The following is a 22,812-nucleotide window of genomic DNA, read 5'->3' on the forward strand; positions in this document are numbered from 1 at the left end:
CTGGAGCTGCAGCACCAGGCGGTGCACTCCTCTCATGCTTGGTGGCGTTGTGATTGCTTTCGACGCATACAAAACTCATGACATCGACGAGTTCAAGAAGATTATTAATGATGTTTTGGATAGGGAACAGACGTTCGAAGAAGTTAGAACAATCACGTTCCTGGGAGCGCTGGACAGAGTCCTTCATCCCAGTAAGTAATTCTATGTCTCGTTTACTATAAAAGGTGTTGGTAAACAGGGACGGACGCAGAAAAAAGTGTTGGTAGGAGCTTTATTGAGTCCATTTTCTCATAGTTAAATAGACAACTATTTTTCACTTTGACAATTTGTCTTCATAAGCGTCAATATATAGTACGTGTTAAATCTTGCATGATAAGAGGGTGAGTGTTTGATTTTTAACAAAATCAAATCAAACTGAAAAAAAAATGTTTTCTTATAAATAAAATCACGGTCTAATTAATTTTTGTTATGAGTGTACGTGTTATGTATATTAGTATTATAATTTTAAAAATAAATTAGTTTTCTATTTTATTTTTCAAATTTTTGTCACCTGAATTGAACAAACCGATAAACTAATTTTCTTAAAAATAAAATCAAACTAATTGAAATTCGAACCAAAATATAAAATTTGGTTTGGGTAATTGATTTTCAATTCTTTGCTCTCCCCTAATCTTATGCTAAGAAAGATGTGATTTTTACCTATGTGATTCAGAATTTATGTAAGAGCGTCTCAATGGCGACGATCGCAATAGGCGTCGCCGACGACGTCCTACCAGACGTCTGCCGTAGTGAACGGAAGGAGCCCACGCCCGTGACATATAGTTTCACTTATGTTCTTGAAAATCCAACATACTGCAATTGGAAAGGGATACTGACAGTGACATATAGTTTCATATAATTGTTTATTTATTGCAATTTTATTACATGCTCATTGTCAACTTATGTATCTCTACTACAGTGGGGTTCAAGATCCAAGTAGAACATAAACCTTGTGGGAGCACACGGTGGGGTCCAGGAAGACGTTTCTAAAAAGCTCAAGAGTTTTTAAACACACCCAAAAGCGGGCCGTTGAATGTAAGGGGAATATTTTCAAAGCAAGATCCTATTATCTTTTTTTTGGAAAAAAAAAACAAATTTACATTGCATTCACAAAAAACCCTTTTGAATAGGGGGGGAAATCCTGAAAATCATATTTGGGAGCTCCTTTGTTTGATGTTCTTGTAGAAGAAATATCATCATCGTGCAACATGGACAATACTTGATAGGTATGTCCAAATTCTTGATACGAATCTAAAAAAAACCCTAGATGCATAATTATATTTGAGTTGACATAAAACCAATCAAAATTCCCCGGCCATCATCTAATGATAGGCAACCTTAAAAACAATCTAGATTCGTTATCAATATTGCGTTTTGAGTTTATTAACACAATACAAAAGAAAATAGGCTGAAAAAAAGATGGGGAAACAAATCAGATTCAAAAAGATTTTGGGAAGTTGTGTACATAAACACAAGAAAAAAACTTACTTGTTGAATAATTTTTTTCCCGTTTTTTGATCGAATCCGCAAGGTAAATTCACATTTCAAATTATGCACATGTCAATCTGATGTTTCCACTATTTCGGGAAACAAAAAAGGGAAACAAGGTCTTGCCCCTTTTTAAAAATTTTCCCTTGAAAAGGGTTAAAAGTGCGTGAAAATTTTGGTTTGGAGATACTGAGGCCTTATAAACATCGACCCCGGCACAGAAAACACGAAGCATAAGCTGATTTCCCGTTGGGGCAAGTTTAATGCCTCCTACACAAGAAGATGAGAGGACATGCCCTTACCAGGCCCCTTTCCTTTCCATTCCCGAAAGGTCTTGTAATCCAAACAACGGCTTGATGGCCCTCCTTTGGGACAACTCTGAGGAGAACCCTGCCCCCTGGGACGATGAGAGTACCGAGCCCTTTACAAGAATCACAAGGTTCGAAGACTATGTTTGGTTTTGGTATAAAGGGAAATTTTGAGTGGGTTTTTGGGAATTTTGGCCTTAAATTAAACCCAAAAATAGTTGCAATATTACACAAAACTGCAAAACACAACACACACTATACAAAACCCACACATACTTACATGCATAAGACACTGCACACACACACAAAACAACACACAAACAAAACACCGGTTACGCAATACAAAAAGTGCACACATCCAATTTTGTATTGTATATGCATTTGTGTGTAGTGGGGAGATTAATTCTTCCTGTTTAATTTCGTATCAATTATTTAATTTTATAAAAACAAATGATTTGGAATCGAACTAGAATACAATTTTCTCAAACCAATTGAAAAAAATTCCAAAGTCCTTTAAAAAAAATAGTTTTTTTAACACTTCAAATGCATTTATCTTTGGGCTTATGTCTTTTGCAGTTTATGCAGGAGAGATTGAGATCGAGGAAGAAGATAAACACGGTTCCAGGAAAGTGGGGAACAAGATGGTTTGTGATTCGAGCCACTGGAGATGAAGATTGAGGCAGGTGAATATTCCTCCGATTTCAACCCGGGAAAGGGAAATGTGGACTAATGAAAAATTTCCAATCTGTCCCTTCACATTCTTGCAAAGACCAGTTCGGGAAAAACTCGTGCAGATAACGATCCCAAAGAAGAAAAAAAAGGCGGGGGGACGATGAAAAACCCAAAAGGTTCCAACGTTTCTGATCAGCCTTTCCCTTGTGATTCTGAGGAGACGAACCATTCCTTTAATCACTGAGATCCAGCATTCCCGGCAGACTGCAACAGATGACGCCCGCTCGACAAATTTTTGGCAAGGCGGACACGAGGTTGAGTACAATCAAACTTAGTGATTGCAAGGAAGAAAACAAGGCAGGGGGGGGAAGTGGGACCAAATCCAAGATGCCCAGGGTTTTGGGTAAGCCTTTTCCTCGTGGGTTTTGAGAAGACGAACGGGCCCTTTACCTACAGGGATGCAGCTATTCGATCGTGCAGACTGCAAGGGGATGACTTCTGTTCGAAACTTCATTGGCGAAGGAGGGTAGGGATCGTTACAAGGGCAAGCTCAGTGATGGGCAGCTTGTGGCTGTGAAGGTGCAGAAGGAGACAAGAGCACAGACTTCTGCTGAGTTTCTTAATGAAGTCTCGATTCTCAGCGCTGCTCGACACGTGAACATTGTCCCGCTTCTTGGCTACTGCAGCAAGGGAAACCTTAGAATCTTGATTTATGAGTACATGCACAACAAGTCTCTGGAGTGGCATTTATTTGGTAAGGGATTTTTTTTTTTTTAATTTCAAAATTGCTAAGTTAAAGTGATCGGGGCTCGAGCTCCCCTAAGCATAGCACTATAACTGATGCCACCCTTTTTTAAACAGATAATGCAGCTGGAGTTCTTGAATGGAGCCAGCGATACGCTATCGCTGTCGGCGCTGCAAAAGGGCTGCAGTTTTTACATGAGTGCTGCGGAGTCCCATCGTTCACTGCAACGTTAGGCCAACCAATGTGATGCTAACACAAGACCTTATTCCAATGGAAAATTTTTTTTTTGCCTCAACTTGATTGAAACTCTGTTTTGTAAGCTGAGGGGCTGACCCCGACCGAAATTTTTGTGCTAATTTGATTCTCAACAGCTGGGAGATTTTGGGCTTGCTAAGTATAGCACTTCGAAATTGATAAACAGAGAAATTTTTTTGGGAAATCTTGGGTGAGTTGTGAAGTTTCATATGTTGGAATATCCATGAAACTATGTTGCATTTTTCTTATTTGGAGAAGCCCTTGTGCAGATATGTGGCACCAGAGGGCAGCATTGGGTGTGTGAAGGCAGACGTGTATGCGTTCGGCATAGTTTCCAGCTTTTTGGGGCGGAAGGCGGGGGGTTTCGGCAGCCGGGGATCAGCAGCAGTCGATCAGGGAATGGGTGCGTGGTTTTTTTTTTATTAGTTGCACAAGTAGTTACTATTAATTAGACTAAATTAGGTCTAGTTGCACAAGTAGAGTTCAAAATGTTTTTTTTTTTGTTTGTGTGACAGGCTTTTTTCTTAAATTGAATCTCTGGCGTTGGATGATCTCGTTGATCCACGCCTCGGGGCTGCCTACTGCGCCTATGAACCTACAACATGGCTCGACCCGCCTCCGTCCCCTACGACCCCCCCGTCGCCCCCCAACTATGGGAGGTGTGTTTTATTTTAAAAGTTTAGTAGTCTTTAGAAATGTGGATACGAAATGCAAACTTTCCCTTTCCCGAAATTTTTGGTCGATAAGTGATCTATATAAAACCCCCTTTTTCCCCTAGTAATGGGGGCGTTTTTCCCAAAAGTTTAAAAAAAAATTGTGTTAGGTGAGTTAAATAAGGGGGGGAATAAAGTGGAAAATGAAAAAAGGGGAAAAGATAAAGAGAGAAAAATAAGAGAGAGTAAAGTAAGGGGGAAAAATGTGTTGACTTTTACTAAAATGGGAAATGACTCTTTGTCTTTAAAAAGACAAAATAACTATTACTATAGAATGGAGGGAGAACTATTTTGGTATATTTTCTAACCCCCCCCTTTTACTCCAAAAAAGAATTTGAGGTTTTATATTGGGTTTTTTCCCCCTCAATTTATGTCATAACACGAAGCCTTTTGTAGTCGTATGCATACTCGGGGGGAAGAACATCATCTTCCCCATGTCGGAGCAATTTATACCCCATGATAATAAGAGGAGAGGCTTGCAGCTTCGATAAGGTGACAAAGTGCCCCTTCAATTTCGACGAAAATATACGGCTTTGTAACTTTTTTAGGGGACCAAACACAAGTATGATCAAAAATTGTCGATGAAAGTAGACAAAATATAGTATGTAATGTACATCTTGTTTTGGGATGGATTTGTGACATTTTAACTAAAAAGTGCATGTGTGTTTTGTGTATTAAAGGATGTTATCAATTCAAAAAAATCTAAATACGGGAACTTTGAGATTTTCTTAACTAGTGTTAACGTCATAAGGATAAAAGTTTTAAAAATAAGAATATAGAGTATATAAGTATAAAAATTTTCTAGAAATAAAAATTAATTAAAATAAGTATTTGTAATATTATAAATAATTGAAAATATTATAAACAACAACTAAAGATATTTGTACTCCTCTCCCCCCACCCAAAACATTTCTTTTTAAAGGATATTGATACTCCCCCCGTTCAATAGAATAACGTTTTTTTTCCACGAACAAGAAAAATTGTGTTTAGGGGTTATGTAAATGAAGGATAAAGTAAGAAATGAAAAAGATAGAGAGATTTGGGGGAAAAAAAAAGAGAAAAAAAGAACAGAAATAATAAGACATACAAATAAAGAAAATGTAAAAATTTTTTTTACAAAAAAAAAAAAAGTAAACTATTTAAGAATAAATAATTTCTTGTTTCAATTAACAAAGCATAACTATTCATAAATGCAAACAAAAAATAAGAATAACAATAACACTATAGTTCATAAGAATAACATAAAAAAAAAGTAAATAATCGTTTAATTTTCCTCCAAAAAAGGGTATTATATCTTTAATAAACGCCACTTTTAACATAAAAAAAAAGTAAATACATCTGGTTTTACCATTTTCCCCCCAAAAAAAGGGTATTATAGTAAATTTAATAAAGGCCGCCATTTTAAGTAGTATAGATGGTTTTACCATTTTCCCCCCAAAAAAGGATAATAGTAAATTTAATAAACTGCCACTGCCACTTTTAAGTAGTATAGATTTTTTATATACGAGCAATTCTGATCAAATTAAAGCAAATGGACAACAAATGTCATATTATCATCTATGTGGCAACTGGCGAAATGTGTCACGACAATCGGGTTTGCACATAAATATACGATTTTTTCCTGAACTTTTCTTTTGAATATAATACAAGACTTTCGAGAAAAAAATTTCGTGACGTACTATTTCAATCAATTTTTTTGTGAATTATATTGCCTATTTTGGGCTTTTTGTAAATTTATTGGTTCGCCTTTTTTCGCAGACAGGAACTGTTTATGAATTGCATTGGCGTCAACAATCAAATTAAATTTTGGGTTTTGGTTTTTTTTATGATTCATTGTAACATAGTCATGTTTTTAGGCACAAATGCTTAGATTAAATACAATCACAGAACTCCTTGCAAGATTTGAATATGCAACTTATCTTACCACAGAGATATATGAACTTTTATATTCATACGGGAAAAAACAGCTTGTAATATTCACATAAATTTTTAAAAGAATTTGAATGGTAGTAATAACTAATTGATGGAAACATCTATCGAAAAATTATAAAATCCAAAAGTTGGGAAACTCTAAAAAACTAAAAAAATTTTAAAAAAAGAATAATCGGAACCTATTTACAAGAAATCACCTTCTTTTTTTTAAAAACAATCATTTTTCATGGTCGACGGTTGTATGACACTTCCGACATACACGCTTTAATTTTGGGGAAAAAAAAATTCCAATGGAAAACAAGTTAATGTGTTTAGATCTAAAAAAGTGTTTAAACCCTAAATGAAAATTCACACATTTACAAGAAAATCACGTATTATTAATCAGCCTTTATACTACAGGTTGAATTTTGTCAAATTATTAAAAATGATGTTATGCAAAAAAAGATGGTTTCATTAAAATTCTTTTTTCTTAGAATGAAGCAAGGATCACCAAAAGACTTCCCCTTTTTACAGTAAGACAGAAAAGATATACTAGTATTTTGTAATTTAAATAACTATAGCACCCCTTTTAATAAAATAAAATAAAAAACTATTTTATTTCTATTCTTTTCTTTTTCATAGCATATTTTCCCCCCCTGTAATCAAAGTCCTTAAAACCTGGAAGAAAATCGATCTAAATTCAGAAGGTAGGAACGGGGACTCGACCGACTTCTGAGAAACCAAGACCAATTTTGGCTTTTTGAAGCTCACAAACCCTCCAAAAAAGGTGAAATTCTTCAACGGATCTATTTTTTCTCTCATCATTGGAGGCCTCCCTTCCCCCCGCTCTGTACTTCGAATATCCGCCGCATATTCATCGGGTTTGCTCTACTTCCTTAAACCGAGGAAAATTTAAATTTTCTGATTCGTTGATGGAATCTGATTGATAAACTCACTTCACTCGCGCTGCGAGTTTTTTGGCCTAATTCATGATTTCCCTTATATTTCCTCCTGATTCATGCTCTTCTTTTAGGGGAAAAAAGGTTTTTAATTTTGGGGTTTTTCTTAAAAAAAAAATTCTTCATTCCATCAGTTATGGGGAGTAGGAGTGATAGTTATAGGGGTGGTCGCTCAACGCGGATTTTGTTTGTGTGTGATGCCACCAAGTATCACGGCAGTCATGAGTTTAGGCATTCGATTCATAATGTTCTGATGCAGGCCGGTATCGTGAATTCAGGGGATACGATTGTGGTTTTTGGGGCGTTGCATAGGATCTTGCATCCTAGTAAGTTTTTGCATTGTGAATTGTGATTAAAGTTCAGGTGTAAGAGGAAGTTGCAGTGTTTTCCTTTTTCTGTGTATGGAGATGGATTTGAGTGAAATTGGGGGTCTTATTGTGATTGTTCAAGATTAGCAATCATGTAAAATTTTATGCATCTTATTTCAGCTGCAAATTTATTGAAATATAGATAGATTCCACTCTCTATTGTTGTGTATCGAAAGATCATGGGATTGGAAAGGTTGTAATTTAGGCGTTTTAATTTGTAAGGCTTTTCCTTTGCTCGTTGGTAACATTCTGTGGGTCTGCTAAATTTAGGAATCAGATCATACATCATGTCGGCTGCCTATTGTTTTGCTTTATATCTATCTTCTGAAACTCTGTTTATTGGTTACTATTTCTGCGCAGGGTTATTCCGTGGAGGTGGTTCCTGATAATTTCTTCGGAACAACACATACACGCAAGAAGAACATGTTTCTAAAATGGTTGATTTGTATGTCAACATGCTCCAGAAGAGTGCCGAAGAATGTGAAGCAGAAGGGGTAAATTTCTCATTTCTATTGGTACTGAATGAAGTCCTGTTTCTTATGTGGAGATGGGGAATGCTGTCTTTAATATAAAATCGAGACTTTGTAACGAGTATGTGTGCTTGGATTTTCACTTCATTATAAGTTTGTTGCTTGCTGTTGTCTTCGGAGCTGTTTGATCATCATTGATGCCTATTAGTGAGCCCCTAAGTGATAGTTTCAACATGATGCAGTGCTTGATAGTATCATGCCTTCATAATCAAGATTCATTTTTGCCTAGGATAGTGAACATTCAGTTTAATCATGTTATGTTGTAGCATAAGCTTATCTGGAAACATGTTTTGTCTTTTTAGACTATTCGTATTCTTTTGAGTGGCAACTTTATCTTCAGGAAGCGGAATTGTTTCATAGTTCTTATCATCGTGCAGGTAGATATAGAAGTTAAAGTTACTGCTGGAACTCCCATGAGGAAGGTTGTTATGCAAGAAGTTGCAACTTCTGAACCAACATGGGTTATACTTGATAGGTAATGTTTGAGACTTCATACTTCTATGCTACAGTGATCATGATGATGGCATTGCTTGGATGTATTCGGTTACACAATGACAAGCCTTTAATTTCCGATGCCACAAAAACCTTTGTCAATTCGCTATGCTTGGGTTGAATAGAGAATTATACCATATATTGGAGGTGGATAATAATAAAATTTGTGAAACCGAAGTTGATTAGATCGATTGAGGATAAGCATCTTTCTTCCATCAGTTCAAGAAACATCACTTCTATATTCTTCAATCATAATCCATATTCTGGACATATACCTTTTTGGCCTTTTCCCACCGCATAGTTCCTTAAATCAAGAAAGTGTGGTATACCTTTACGTGTGAAATTTCGATACCTTTATTTTGTTCATACAAAGAGATGTGAAAAATCAACTAGTATATGTTATTCTTCAGTTGCGTATCAGATATATGTGGTATTGATCCAATATCTACAATAACAGGCACCTAAGAAGGGATTTGAGGTTTTACCAAAGACACATACCTTGCAAGGTTGCTCTGATTCTTGATAACTCACAGTGGAAGTTCTGAGATCGCATTCCTCTAACAAAAAATCGAATATGTTGAAGATAAGCTCTTCTACTCTATCCAAGCATGTGCCAGTTCTACCGATTCATGGTAATGAAAACAACGAGCAGCCCACCATACCTTTCAGCTACCGTGGATCTATGTATTCGATAGAAAGCTCAGAGATGGCAAAGAATGGGGTGCCTTCAATTCCATCCACGCCGAAGAAGCATAGCTCTTCCTCAAGATATGATTTTGAGACAAACTCGAATCCTAAGCTAGAGAAATCAGGTCAGAGTGCTTGTGCATCTTTTATGCATTGACTATTATATTGATGTTCCCATCTTACATACGTTTAATTGTAATGAGGAATGTCTGTAGGTGGCTCTGATAATGGCAACAATGAATACAACTTTCCTCCGCTGGTGATACCACAGCAGTTACATCGCACTTCACAGAATTCCCCAACGGACCTGCTATGTGCGTGACTTGTGGTCTGTGCACGGAGCTCATATCTACGAGATATAGTTACGTGGATATACAGCTCGCAACAGATGATTTTTCATCTGACAATTTGCTAGGAGAAGGAGGATATGGTCCTGTATATCTAGGCAGGCTGAAAGATGGCCAGCGTATTGCGGCAAAGGTGCAAAGGGAAGCGAGTACAGTCGGGCTTTCAGAATTTAATTCCGAGTGTACATCCTAAGCTTTGCGCATCATAAGAATATTGTGATGCTGCTTGGTCATTGTTTCAAAGAAGACCGTAACATCTTGGTTTATGAGTACATTTGCAATAAATCACTCAACTGGCATTTATTCGGTAATTACAATTATGAAGTCTTTACATCTTCTATTGCTACCAGCTGCCTCAACCAGTTTATCGAATTTTGACAGAAAATACAGAGCGTGTTCTTGAATGGCACCAGAGGTATACTATTGCCATTGGAATTGCCAAAGGGCTGCGCTTCCTGCATGAGGAGTGCCGTGGAAGTCCAATCATCCATCGGGATGTTCGGCCAGGCAATATAATGCTCACGCATGACTTTGTTCCTATGGTGATCCTTAAACCTTCTGTATTCATTTAGTCGTCCTTCATTTGGAGGATTGTCAAATTGATTTTGAGTCTTTGCTTCAATTATTTTCATCTACTAATGTTCTAGCAGCTAACTTTATTCTCCCCATAATTTTTGTTCTCCGCAAACAGCTTGGGGACTTTGGGTTTGCAAAGTGGAAGATGGATGGGGATGACGTACAGACGAGAATTCTTGGCTCCTTGGGTGAGTATATTATGTCTACCGTTGGTCCTTCATGTCATGTTACCTTCAAAAATTTTATAGATGAGTTGAACTTGTGGTTTCTTGTGTTTTGCAGATACCTTGCGCCAGAGTATGCTGAGGACGGCATTGTCTCTATACGGACAGATGTTTATGCATTTGGTGTCATCTTGATACAATTGATTTCTGGACGCAGGTCGATAGATTTGGATAGAGATGGCCAACAAGTTCCTCTCAGGCAGTGGGTCGTCGTGTTGGACTCTCTTTGTTTGTTATTGCAAGGCATATTTGTATTTGTTTTCTGATAAGCCGACATCAGTTATCAGAAACTTACACGACACATCCAATTCCGAGTTAAACTTGCTAGAACTATTTTCAAAGTACTTATCGTATGTCTGCTGTTGATATCATTCAATTCCTTTCAGGCATTTCCTCTTATTGAGGCTCTTTCATTTAAGGAACTTTCCGATCCCGTCTTGAGGAGCCATGTACCACATGTGAACTCTACTACATGGCTAGAACTGCATATGCATGTATTCAAACTGAACCTGAGATGCGACGTCAATGGTAGAGGTACTTAGTATTTAATCTCATGCCACAATCAGTTTATGCATTCTATGCCTTCTATGACAGTTTTATAGCAAATCAATTAATCAATTACCTACTGAAGAAACATTTTAGAGTCAGTTCGATGAGTTATGACGCTGTTTAACTGGTTGTTGCAGGCGTTATCCCTCCTCGAGGGGAAAACGATCATCTCCACCATTTGACCGAGCAATTCATACCTCATTACAGCAAATAGCTGGAAACAAGGCGTATTAATGACACCAGTAATCCCAATACTCTTCTCTTGTGTATATGGTTTGTGTGTATCCTAGAATAGTCTTGAACCCATAGCGTTGTAGCTTTTACGCGATACGTCTCGTTTCTCTTGTGCTTTGTAAGACTTGTACTCCTTATCAAGAGTGATGTTTTTTGATCCTTAAGGTTCTGTTTGAATAGATGCTGTTTAATGCATGATTTCTACCTGCCCTTGATTATTTTGTTTTTTTACATTTCTTCTAAGTGGGGATGAAACATACATTTTTCTTTTGATATCTTTTTATACTAAATTAGCAATATGTGATCTTAAATACACAAAAATCAATTTTGGTTTATGATATTTTGTGACGTTGTGTTGAATCTCTGGCATAGTTGATAATTATTGAATTCAAGAACTGAAATATGAATTCTTAAAAAAAAAACTAAAATGTGAAGTAAAAGTATAACTGAAAATCTGAAATCCAAATAGACGAACTAAAAAAACAATGGAAATTAAGCTGCGAGGAAAAGAGTACTCCGAAAACCCAGTAATTATGAAATATACTAGTATGTATTAGTACAAAAGTAGGTGAATTTTATAGAAATTTTCTTGAATCTTTAACGATATTACAATATAAAAACTTGCACAAATGATGTTCATCGAGTCAGAAAACGGAACTCGTTGACTGAAGAAGGTCGCTGGCTCATTCTCGCACTAGCTCCATATGAGGACACAAGGCTGCGTTGCATCCAACTCCTTACACTTGAAGAAGATTTGATAAAGAAGAAAAGATAAATAAGATACAGTGTAACACTTTCTGATATTAAATATAAATGAAAATAAATGAAGTTGCCAATCCTACTTAGCCCCACCTGTTGTTGAAACCACAGTGCATTCAAAATCTTCAAGTAGAAGAAATGGTTACCTTTTGGAAGTGGCGTTCACTAGCGTGGGTTTAGGATACGAAGTTCGAGATCGTTGTTGTCATATTCAATTTGCTGTTCCTCCACAATGCTTTTTGCTGAGGCGACTGCGGATTCGCTGCATCCATCCAACTCTATTAATTGGAGCGTTGGGATTTCTCCAATGCCGCTAGGGATTTTCTCTAGATATATGCAGTTATCTATACGGAGGTGGTGGAGTATGGGAAAGTTGGTCTCATCAGCTATCCAACTCACAAGAATCAAAAATTCGAGATACAGAAACTGCAGTGAGGGGAACTCATCTCCCTCTGCTACCTCCCACTTTTCATCGCGTGTCTCCTCCTCGCTTTTAAAACTGCATGCGTTTATCTTGAGCACTTCCAGCTTATGTAGATCACATAGAGTCCCCAACACTCCCGAATTTATTTCACATCCACAGAGTACTAGTTTTCTGATGTTACAGGGAAACATAACTCTGGAACAACAATCCGAACCGTCTCCCAAAAGGGTATGATTCTGATATAATTGCATCTTAATATCTCAAGTTTGTGAAGATAAGTAAGATCGATTGCCGTGGATCTTCTGCTGTAGCCATCATCAATCCCCAACTTTTTGATATTTGGAATGCTTTTGAGGAAACCATCCCAAGTTTCTGCCTCTCTAGTTAGAGTTGTGACTGAAATTATTTGGAGCTTCTTCAGAACACAGTAGTTCATTTCCTCATCTTTTAACAACTTAATTGCATACACCTTGAGATTTCTTAACTCCGTGAGCTGCCATAGCTCGGATGGCACATCAAACCCGAGCGTAGGTTGACAAATTCAAATATTTGAGTCGGGAACTCTACGAACTCTATATATATTAAGTCCAACACCCTTAGCAATCTCGAGGAGAAAAAGGCAAGCGGGTGGAATCTCATCCCTCTGAGAATCACCAATGCCTATAACAGATCGAGTAAGTGACATGGACTCTGTTAAAACATTAGCATTGTTCATGCTAGGTTGATATGTCAAAACTCACTCGGCGTGGATTAGAAAATGTGACCTTGGGACCATTCTTCACATGCAGAAACTTGTCTTCATCAGATTTCCTAATGCATACATCCCTCATCATATCATGCATGCTGTAACTCTTTGAATTTCCGTACTTGTTCTTTCCTCTAAGCATAATTAGATTTCTCTCTACTAGAGATTTTAGCCAGTCCCGTGCCTCTTCCTCCAAACTTGTTTCTCTATTTGATTTTACAAATCCTTCGCCACCCACAAATGTACAGTCTAGAGCCTTTAATCTCGTAGTCTTCAGGGTAAGCCCCATGTATAAGCAACATGGTTTCAAGTGATTCGGCAAGTGGTTATAACTTAAAGACAGTATACTAGAGCATTGCTCACCCGATTTAGCAATTGCTGCTTTTACATCGTTCCCAATTTTCTTCCATTCATGTTCTGATCTTTCGATCGTAGATAGTAGCCCTCCTATCACACTGATGGCTAGAGGAAGTCCACCGCAATGGCCAGCAATCTTTTGACCAATGACTTCCAATACATGAGGGCAATCCTCTTCTCCAAACACAAGTTGGTGAAGCAGATCCCAACTTTCAGACCCACTGAGCAACTGCACCTGATGTTGCAAACTCGATGAGTCTACATAGGTTGCCACACCAGATTCCCCAGTGGTGATCACAATGCGACTCCCCTTGTTGTTGTCTGGGAAGTACATCTTTATTTCATCCCAGAATTGTGTGCTCCACATATCATCTAATACAACCAAGTACCTTCTACCAAACAAATTCTTAGCAACGTAACTTTTAACTCATCATTATGCTGATCATATTCTTTTCCAGTTATGTAACCAAGAAGGCTTTTGAGAATTTGTCGAATATTGTAATTTTGAGAGATAGTGGTCCAAGCACGATAACCAAAGTGACCAACAATCAATGGATCTTCATAAAGCTTTCGAGCAAGAGTGGTTTTACCTACTCCACCCATACCAACGATGGGGACAATCTCCAGCTTCTTCTCCATATGGGTCAGCCGATCGTTGAGCTGCATCAGATCAGCATCAATTCCCACCACAACACTCGATGAACTGCTAGACTGCATCTTCTTATCCTCCACCTCCACGAGCTTCACTTGTTCCATGGCAGAATAAAGTTCTTGCGGCATCTTCTTATCCTCCATCTCCACGAACTTCTTCACTTGCTCAATAACAGAATCAAGATCTCGTGTTACTTGCTGGAGATCTGGTGCTGAAAAGTGAATCTCACACAATCAGATCCAGAAAGCATATGATCAACCATGTGGGATTCAATGATGTCTTGTGCTTGATGTGCTACTTGTCTGATTTGGCTGTCTATTTTGGTGAGAGAAGATTTATCAACGAGCTGCTGAAGAGAAGTAGCTTTATCGAGGAGAGATCTGAGTTGAGGGTTGCTTTCATCAACAACCCATCGTGTTGGTCAGGTTCAAGGATTCCTTCAAGAATGGTGATGAGGGTTTGAAGATTGTATGCCATTTTTCAGATATCTTCTTGCTAGGAAAACAAAGGAAGGAAACCTTGTTGCAAAACTGCAATCACACAAAAACAAGATGATTGAATCTAAAACAACCCAACTGCTCATTGTTGACGTGTGCAAATAAAACAAGATTGTTATTTGACTAATATATTGTGTAGTTAGCTTATAATTTTATGAAGGTTGTTGTCTGTGCCTAGAATATGTCCAAGATAACAACTCAGCTGAAACTCAACTTGCTCATAGTTGACCTTCAGCAAATAATACAGCGTTTAGTCGATAATTATATTATGTAGTTGGATAGTATAATTTTATTACGGTGGTTGTACTTGAATCTGTCCAAGACTTGCATTGTTTCACTAGGGGCATCAATTATGATCTTGAAAGAAGCTTCAACTTCTGTTTTCATCAATAATGCTCATTGTTGAGCTTGAGCAGATTTTACTAAGGGCATCAATTATCATCTATAAAAGCTCATATCTCAAAGGTGTGAATCTAAATTGTAAGAACAACTGCTCAAATCAATTAAGTTTCCCTACAAAATCGCAAATATTCACCATCTTCTTAATTTCAGAAATGATTAAATCTATTAATTAGAACAGAATTAAATCTAAACGTAACCTCTGTCATCATAGATCCCGTATATACATACACACATACATAATCCTCCGGCAATCAATCAACCAACGAACTTTAAACCCCAAATTCAATGAAAAATTATTAGAAAATTTTCATATACTCCTCGCCCATCGATATCTTCAATGGCATCGAGCTCCACTTGCAAAAATTGCACCGACTTGCGGAAAAATCGAGTGTGAATTTCCATGAACTAGATGGTCTCTTTCGCAGGGAGTTTACCACCGCTTTTCAGTTTTTCGGTAGCGTTTATACGCTTTTAAATTTAGTTTAATTTCATTTGCAAAAATTACAATACATGAGAAACCATAATTAGATTCAAATCAAAATTGTGTACATGATAAAACTGAACTATCAACTAGTGTTAATTTAGTTAAATCATAGGCTGTTTAAATCAAATAAAATGAATTTTCTTAAACTCTTTTGTATTGTTTTACATTGTCTCCATAATAATCTTTTTGCTCATATCTCAAAGGTATAAAATAGGCTTTAGTTTAAAGAAGTTTCTAATGAATGAAAAAATTTAAAAAATTAAAACATTTTGTCCACAAAAAAAAAGAATGCAAACACACACATTCTTGTAAGAAAACTGAGCCTGTAGTAAAACAGGAGCAATACTCTGTAGATGCACTCATCTTCCTCTTCCCCAAATTTAGTCTCCAGTAAACAGGGGCTTCAGGGAAATTTTATATATGAACATACATACCGGGAAGCTCAAAGTCGATATTCAAGAAAATCCTCTCATAGTAGTGTTAGGGAGATATAAAACGGAAAAAACAAAAACCGGATACCCAAAGTGTTTTTTATCACTTTCAGATCAAATCAATTTTTCAACCAAAAGTTTGATGGGATAAAATTCAAAAGTAAAGATCATATGTTTGTTTTTTTTCGATAATATTAAACCCAAAAAAATGATGGGTAGAAGAAAAAGAAAAAGGGCAATGAAACATTGCAACTTTGGGGAGATAAAACCCCAAAAAAGGGGGTTTAAAGGTTTCCAAAATTGCAATTTAGCCCTTCCATTTTTCCAAAATTTATATTTTCATAAATTTTCCGTCAATGACCAAAAGGGGCTCCCCCCGGGACCCTTTTAGGAAAAACGCCCCCCCGGGACCCCCGTTCATCTATCTAGGAGCTTCGCTCCTAATATTAAAACCCCGGGTTCCAAATAAGCTGCACTCCCCCCCCTCCATACTTAAATGATGTATCATTATAACAATAACCGATCATTCAAGTTAATCCAATTACACAAAAATATCTAACAATCCTCCCTTTTTTGGTCCCAACCCTTTGATTAACTAAAACAAGTCATCTCAAACATTCAAACTTTTGCATAAATGAAATATCGTAACGATTAAATTTCCCCATATTAGTACATTAAAATTCCAAAATTCAATTTCTCAAAAGGATTAACCCCGGGAACTAAATTTTAATCCCGAAGATAATATACAAAAAAAGTTTACATATGAATAGTTCTATCTTGACACTATATTTTACTACCTATGCCCTTTATCCTTCATAAACATATCAAAACCCAAGTCCCACCCTTCTTGAAGCGGCTAAACTTCATGCTTAAAAGGGTATTTTTTCCTTTTATTCTTGCCCTATATTTGAAATTTTTTTTAAAAGAACTATTAAGAATCTATATATTCAATCTCCTTAACTTGTAGGTCTAAACACATACCTTGGGACGAATTTTAAAATGTGTTCCAATCTCCAACATTAAGTTTTCCACATTGAATTTTGCATCTAGTAAAAATACTAAAGGGGAATTGGGATTTTTAATATGGGAAGTTTTTGTAGTGGACTTTAATCCCATCCCTATAGCCGATTTGTACAAAAGTCTCTATTTAAACCCCTTTGGTTAAATGATGGGGTTTGTTGTCAGGGAGTTCTTACAAACTCCTTTAATATCAAAACCACCCAAAATAAGTTCCCCCGAATCATTTTTAATTCCCAAACCCCTTTAAGTGTCTTGACTTTCCATTATACACTTGACTATATGCCTTAAAGGGAAAATGAAACTATCACATCTAATATAGGTGATTCGGTTTGGGCCACAATGGAATCTCATATATCAAATTTTTAGCCTTCCCCTCTTTAAAAATTTCTGCCCCCCTAATGCCCAAACCCCGATTCCAGGAAAATTTGTTATACAAGTTTGTTTCTTTGACCCCAACAAAAGCACCACCCCCAAAGGGCCAATACCCAACCATTTGGGGGAAGAATGATCTTCCTTATTGGTGATCCAATTTGCATCCGAATAACCTTCAAAAAACGAAAGGAAACCCGAATAAGACAACCTTAATCCTTTTTCCCTTTTTAAGTACTTAAATACTGATTCATGGCTTGCCGGATTAAACTTGGATTATGAGTATATCGACTCAACCCAACCGCAAAGGCTATATGGGTCTGGTACTAATCAAAAAGATACTTTAAAAGGATCCAAAAAATTTAATATTAAATTTTTATTACAACAACTCCTTTATTAGGTACGAGCTTTCCCTTTGGGATAAAAAGGAGTCTTAACCGGAGAAAAATCCTTTGAATTTAAAATTTTTTCCAAAAATCTTTCAATATAATGTGATTGAGAAATGGAAATTCCTTGTTCTCCATGTGTGATCTTAATTCCAATAATCACATCAGCCTTCCCCATGTCTTTCATCTCAAACTTAGATGAAAAAAATGTCTTTGTTTTATCAACTTGATCTTGGTAAATTAGAAGATCAACATTATCCACATATGGGAAAAATGATAACCCCTTTCCCGGTAGCATCAAATTTGCTATATACACACTTTCCGTTTGGGTTTTTTAATAAAAAACCATTAGACAATATTTACGTCATCAAACTTCGATGCCATTGTTTGGGGGCTTGTTTTAGCCCCTAAAGAGTTTTTCCCCAATTTACAAACCTTATGTTCTTTTACCGGGCATGAAAAAACCCTTTTGGTTGTTTGATATAAATCTCTTCATTTAATTCCCCATTAAAGGGCTTTGACATCCATTTGGTGAATTACAAGATTATGTATAGCAGCTAGTGCTAACAATAATCTAATTGGGAAACCCTAGCCACGGGGCATGGTTGCCCAAAATAATAAATTTCCCTTCCTTTCCCTTCCTGGATAACCAATCGCTTTATATTTGTCTATGCTTCCACCCCCTTTTTTATCTTCTTTTTGGCCTTTTTTTTAAAACTTCACAACCGGGTGGTAAATCGGTGGGATCCAAAAGTACCTTTTTGGATTATAGAACCCATTCCCCTTGGATTCCCCCTTTTTCCCCAAAAAAGGGGAATCTTTTGGGCCCCAAGCCTTTGAAACCTTTTGGATCATCACCAATAGTAAAGCAAAAATTTTATATTGAAAATTAATTTCATTTTTTTGATCCTTCAAGTAAGTACAATTGGAAATTTTTCCAAAGGACTTATTTTTTCTTGCTTTTATTTTCCCACCCGGGGAGGTGTATCTATCCCCTTTTCCCGGGAACATCATCAAAGTTTTTAAAACCTTGCAATCATGCCTGGTTTAGGTATGATGTGAATCTATCCTCATTGCCAAAATCAGATCCCTTGACTCAAAATAGAGTGCCCGAAAAATAGTCATTAGGTTTAAGACATAGAACCTATAACAAACAAAAATTTTTTGAATACCCAAAAAACATTCTATGCCTCTTTGACCCATGCCCTTTTAGGGTCAGTTAGTCTTACCCCTTTCTCGACAACCCCCAAATTAAATAATAATTTTTGGGGGTTTCTTATGCCAAAGTTCATAAGGGAATCTTGTTCCTTTTTTTTAGGAACTTTTATTAAAAAATAATTTCAAAAATAGCCCACCCCCAAAAACCCCCTTTAAATTTGACGGAATAACAAATTTAATTAATCATTTCTTTCAAGTTTTATTCTTTCTTTCAGCTACACCATTTTGTTGTGGTGTATATGGGGTCGTTTTATGAAATACCCCCCGATTCAAAAAACGGCCCCGGGTCAAATCTTTTAACCTTTCCCCCATCGCGGGATTTTAAACTTAACCATGATAAAAAAACTAAATTTCCTTAAAGATTTAAATTTATCAAGAGCTTCATCTTTTGAATGACATAGATAGACATGGCAAAAAAACTAGTAGCATCATCAATAAAAGTAACTACATACTTTTTTTTACCAAAAAAATGGACGGGAAAGAAAAACACAAGTCATATGTATAAGTTCCCTTTTAGTTTCTTTAATTTTCATTCTTATTGAAAGGTTGTCTAGTTATTTTTAGTTAACACAAGTTTTTTCACCTTTTTATTCAATGGGGGTATCAAACTAAAATTTTGACATATCTTTAATCTCTTATAATGAACATGTCCAAAAATTAAAACAAAGCCCCAAATTGATTTACTTTTAAAATGATTACCAAAAACTTGGAAGAGGTCATGCAATTAAAATTTTTCACAAAAAAAGACATCTTTTGATTCAACCTAAACATGCTACAAAGATAACCAAAGCCAATAAAAATTTCCATGCCTTGGCCAAAATGTATTTATCACTTTTAATACTTGTTTATAGCCAAACCTTTTTCAATACAAAACCAAATAAATTTTTCGAATTCCGGTACATACAAAAATTTTTTTAACAATAAACGAATCGGAAAGGGAAAAAACTTTTGGCCCCCAAAAATCCCTTTTATTTTGGGTTATTGGTTTGCAAAATTGCCCTCTTCAAGGGGAAAATCCATCTTCAATTGGGTTTAAAATCTTGGGGAAAATTGGATCCTTTTCAACAAAAAAAGTTTAAATTTTCCTTAATCAATAAGATATCATCATCCCGCACATAAAATGCTTTGGAGATTATTGATGCATAATAATTCTCAACCGAATGATCATTAGGACAAAAAACGAACTTTATTTTTTGGGTCCCCCTTTGGGTCCTTTTACCCCTCCTGGGGGTTTTCCCCCTTTTCCCCCACCCTTTCCGGACTTACAATCCTTCTTGAAGTGCCCGGATTTGCCACACTTCCGGCCCAAATCGGTTTTGGGGTTCATTCCCCCTCCTTTTGTTATAATCTTGAAACTTCCGTTTCCCTTGAAACTTACGGGGTTTTTTTCCACCCTTTGGGGTTCACCCTCTTCCACCAAAATTCAAAAAAACTAACCAATTTTGTGTTACCACCAAAAATCTTTTTCCCTATCACGTATTTTTAAAGTTCAATTTGGAAAAACACTTCCAAATTCGACCAAATTTATTTTCCTTTTGTTTTCGGATTATTTTTTTAAAAACCTTCCAAGAAGGTGGCAATTTTAAATACTAGAAACAAAAAAGATTCATCCATTTTCATATCATTTTTGGGAAAAAGTCCCAATATCCTCAACAATTCTTTTATTGTTCCATGAAAAAGGGGCCCCGAATCCCATTTTTTTGTTGATAAAGTTACCAAAAAGAAATTTCTTCAGAGGCATCTTCGCCATATTTGGGCCGGGGAAAACCCCGCAATTCCCCAGCGGAATTTACATTTTGATAAAAAAAAAGGGAATCAACATACCGTTTTAAAAAGTGACCACGAAAATGTATCATCGTTTTTCCCCACTTTACCGCCCCCCTTCCCTTTTCCCCCAGTTTCATTATCCAAAAGGGCCCCGGGCATGGGAGTACTCGGGCCCCTTTAGATTTGTCGGGGGAAAAGATTTTTTTTGCCAGGGGCCCAAAGTCCCCGGCCAAAAAATTTCTAACTTTGAAATCTTTTTTCCTTCCTTCCGCTTTGTTCGACATTTTGATTTGTTTTTTGTTAGGAGATATAAAAAAAAAGAAACAAAAAGGATATTCCAAAAACGGTTTATCACTTTTAAACAAATCAATTTTGGGGGGTTTAACCAAAAAGTTTGATCGGGAAAAAATTTGAGTATTGAAGATCATATGTTTGTGTTTTTTCGATAATATTGAACCGAAAAAAGATCGAGAAGAAGAAGATGAAACGGTTAAAAGAAACATTCATTTTCAACCCTTGGGGTTGGGGGAGAAACCGAAAATAACCGAATTTCAAAGGTTTCCAAAATTGCAATTTGTCCCCTTGTTTGGAAAAATATTTTCGGTGAATTTCCCGTCTGACTCCCCCGGGCCGGGCTCGCCCCGGGGGCCCCCCGGGGGGTAGAAAGGGGGGCCCCGGGGCCCCCTTTATCTTTTCCCCAAAAAAACTTATTTTAATATTTTAAGCAACCCAAAAAAGCATGCATTCCGCACCCCCATACTTTTAAAAGATTTTCCCTTTTAACAATAACCCATAATTTTAAATTTAAACCAAATTTCACTAAAATATCTAACAAAAGGGAGTTTAAAAACCAAAACAAGAGACCAAAGATTTTAAAACAAGTTCGGGAAAAAAAAGTTGAAGGCGGTACGACTTGATCATATCGGAGAAAAGGGGTCGACGGGGACGTTCGGGGAAAAGAAAACGAAATGGTGGGAAATAATTATCATTTATCAAAAGTTCCACCCCAAATTTTTTTAAAAATTTACCTACTATCTTCGGGAAAAAAACCACAAAGGGCCCGGGAGCTCAAAAACCCCCGACTCCTTACTATATTAGTACAAAGATATGAAATAACTAAAATAATTTTTAAATAACTAACCCAAAAAAGGTGGGAGCTCTTTTTAGTCAACGAGGTGGGGTTAAAGTTTTTTGGGGAGGCCCTCATCACCCCCTTTTGGTTGTGTCCGGGGGGTGGGTGTTGAGGAGCCTTTAAAGATGCAAAAGTTAAAAGTCTTGCCCAAAAAAGACGGGTTAGCGCCCCTTCCTTTGTTCCATAGTCTCCCCGCGCCCAGGGATCCGAACCCCTTTCACAAACATTTGAAAAAAAGAATGTTGAGACTTCAATTTTAAAGTTGCTGGTCTTTTAACACTTGGTAAATACCTTGAATTCAACATTTCTTCTGAAAAGGTTACCTTTTTAAAGGGGTTTTGGCCCGGTTTTGTTCCATAGTCTCCCCCACTCCTTCCCGGGGATAAAAACTTTGTGATCCGAATCCTTCAGCTTTTTAAAAAAAAATAGGATATTAAACCAAAAAAAGTTTAATACTCCACATGTTGTTCAAGAGTATTCATAAAAATTCAAGTTTTAAATGGTTGGAAACCTTTTTGGGAAATGTGGGGGATATTTTAGATCGTAGGGCCATATTCCCCCATTGCTCCTCCACAATCTTTTCCCCATGCCACCAAAATTCCCGGGCAATCTTGTAAACCCATTATTGGAGTGTTGGGATTTCTCCAATCTTTTCTAGGGATTTCCTTCGGTTGTTTTGCTTTTAATTTAAAAGGGGGAAAATCAGGGGGGTTGGTCTCAAAATTTCGGGGCCAAAAAAAATTCCAAGAGATAAAAAAGCAAAGGGAACAAAACCCCCACCCCTTCTTCTTTACTTTCCGTAAAAAAAAAAACTTCGATCGGGGAGCTTTGCGGGGGCCCTGAGTCGTCGACACTCGGGAAATCAAACCAACCGCATCCCAAAAACTAGTTTTTCATATGACCGGGGAAAATTTTAAATAAAGGAAAATAAGGGGAACCGTGGGGGGTCTACCCCCAGGGGAAAACGTTTGCATATCAATATTTTGAGTTTGTCAAGATGGCTAAAATCAAATGTTGCGCCTTTCCCTTTTGGGGGTCTCATCTGGGGAACCGAATTTGGAACTTTGGAAAA

The 22,812-nt window shown here is 36.9% G+C and overlaps 1 protein-coding gene, 1 long non-coding RNA gene and 1 pseudogene across 2 annotated transcripts; 1 reads left to right on the forward strand and 2 right to left on the reverse strand.

The window, feature by feature from the left end:
- The first annotated feature begins 1,790 nt into the window (after positions 1–1,790).
- On the forward strand, positions 1,791–10,342 carry LOC125220714 (annotated as a pseudogene).
- Positions 10,343–11,589: 1,247 nt separating this feature from the next.
- On the reverse strand, positions 11,590–12,493 carry LOC125224231. Its single transcript, XR_007176846.1, has 2 exons — positions 12,003–12,493; positions 11,590–11,839 (listed from the first exon to the last, which is right to left on the reverse strand). It is a non-coding gene; the product is annotated as an uncharacterized LOC125224231 (long non-coding RNA).
- A 328-nt stretch (positions 12,494–12,821) lies between these two features.
- On the reverse strand, positions 12,822–13,716 carry LOC125220715 (toMV resistant protein Tm-2 netted virescent-like). The gene is made up of 2 exons (XM_048122863.1): positions 13,053–13,716; positions 12,822–12,970 (listed from the first exon to the last, which is right to left on the reverse strand). Exons 1-2 carry the CDS (start codon positions 13,714–13,716, stop codon positions 12,822–12,824), a joined length of 813 nt encoding a protein of 270 aa, XP_047978820.1.
- Positions 13,717–22,812: the final 9,096 nt, after the last annotated feature.

The sequence above is a fragment of the Salvia hispanica genome, chromosome 4, assembly GCF_023119035.1.
Source record: "Salvia hispanica cultivar TCC Black 2014 chromosome 4, UniMelb_Shisp_WGS_1.0, whole genome shotgun sequence".
NCBI classification, from domain to species: Eukaryota; Viridiplantae; Streptophyta; class Magnoliopsida; order Lamiales; family Lamiaceae; genus Salvia; species Salvia hispanica.